This window comes from Prunus dulcis, chromosome 2 (genome assembly GCF_902201215.1).
Source record: "Prunus dulcis chromosome 2, ALMONDv2, whole genome shotgun sequence".
Taxonomy (NCBI): Eukaryota; Viridiplantae; Streptophyta; class Magnoliopsida; order Rosales; family Rosaceae; genus Prunus; species Prunus dulcis.
This window is the reverse complement of record NC_047651.1, coordinates 3184528-3185644: the sequence shown is the minus strand read 5'-3', so window position 1 is coordinate 3185644 and position 1117 is coordinate 3184528. Positions and strand designations below refer to the sequence as shown.

The 1117-nt window shown below is 50.3% G+C and overlaps 1 protein-coding gene across 1 annotated transcript in view; it reads left to right on the top strand.

Moving 5' to 3' along the window:
• The window catches only part of LOC117617460, a 2432-nt gene extending 2172 nt beyond the window's left edge, over positions 1 to 260 (top strand). The window contains exon 5 of the mRNA XM_034346837.1: positions 12 to 260. Coding sequence (XP_034202728.1) covers positions 12 to 260 — 249 coding nt within the window. The remainder of the gene's footprint in view (positions 1 to 11) is intronic.
• Positions 261 to 1117: the final 857 nt, after the last annotated feature.

Below are 1117 nucleotides of genomic sequence, written 5' to 3'. Positions count from 1 at the left end.
ACATCGCCAAGGAGCCACCTCAGAAGGTCATAAGGATTAACACAATCCTAGCCGACTCTAAGGAGTCTGGGTTGACCAGCAAGGAAAAGAAGAGAAAGATCAAACAGGCCACTGTGATTTCCCAAGTCTCGACCGACCTTTTACCAACAAAAGAAGATCCTGTAATCGGCTTCCAAAAGAAAGATCTAATCGGCCTCGACATGCCACATAACGACGCCCTTGTCATCAGCATTCAAATCGCCCAGGCCATGGTCGACTGAATCCACGCAGACGAGGGCAGCGTAGCCAATATTCTGCAACTGTCGGTCATCCAGTAGATGGGCTTGGAGACAAAGATTAACAAATCAGCCAGATTGCTGACTGACTTTAATGGCGCAACAACAGTTACCGTGGGCATGATAGACCTCGACGTCTACTCCCCACCTGTAATCAGCTCGCAAACATTCATGGTCATTAATGAGGTCTCACCCTACAACGGCATTCTGGGCAGACCATGGATCGGCAAGATCAACGCCATCACCTCCACCACACATCAAAAAATTCGGTACCCAATTCCTGGAGGCGGTGTCGGCCAAATCAGCAGGGATCAGGTAATGGCGAGGAAATGCTCCGCCCAAGGTCTAAAGAAAAGTAAACAAGCGCAGTTCCTCCCTGTGAGCCAGGCAGATCTGAATGAAGATGAACAACCGAATCTTGCTCCCTTATAGCAATCAAAGCCTCAGGACCAAGCCGAGGAAATCCGTCCAGAAGTCTTTCCCGAAGAAGGATGGAAACCCGAGGAAGACGTCGAGTTAATACCCTTGGATCCTGACCAGCCAAATAGAAAAGCACGGATCGGCTCGCGCCTAAGCCCAGACGAAAAGGTGGAGCTTACCACCTTCCTCCAGAGTAACAAAGATATGTTCGCTTGGTCGCCGTCAAACATGCTTGGCATCGACCCAAACATCATCTGCCACCGACTCCACGTCAACCCTGTCTGCAAACCAGTGGCGTAGAAAAGACGCAACTTCGCACCAGAGCGAGTCGCTATCATCGAAGCTGAGATTGACAAACTCCTAGCTGTCGGCTTCATCGAAGCGGTCTCCTACTCAGAATGGCTTGCCAACGTTGTTCTGGT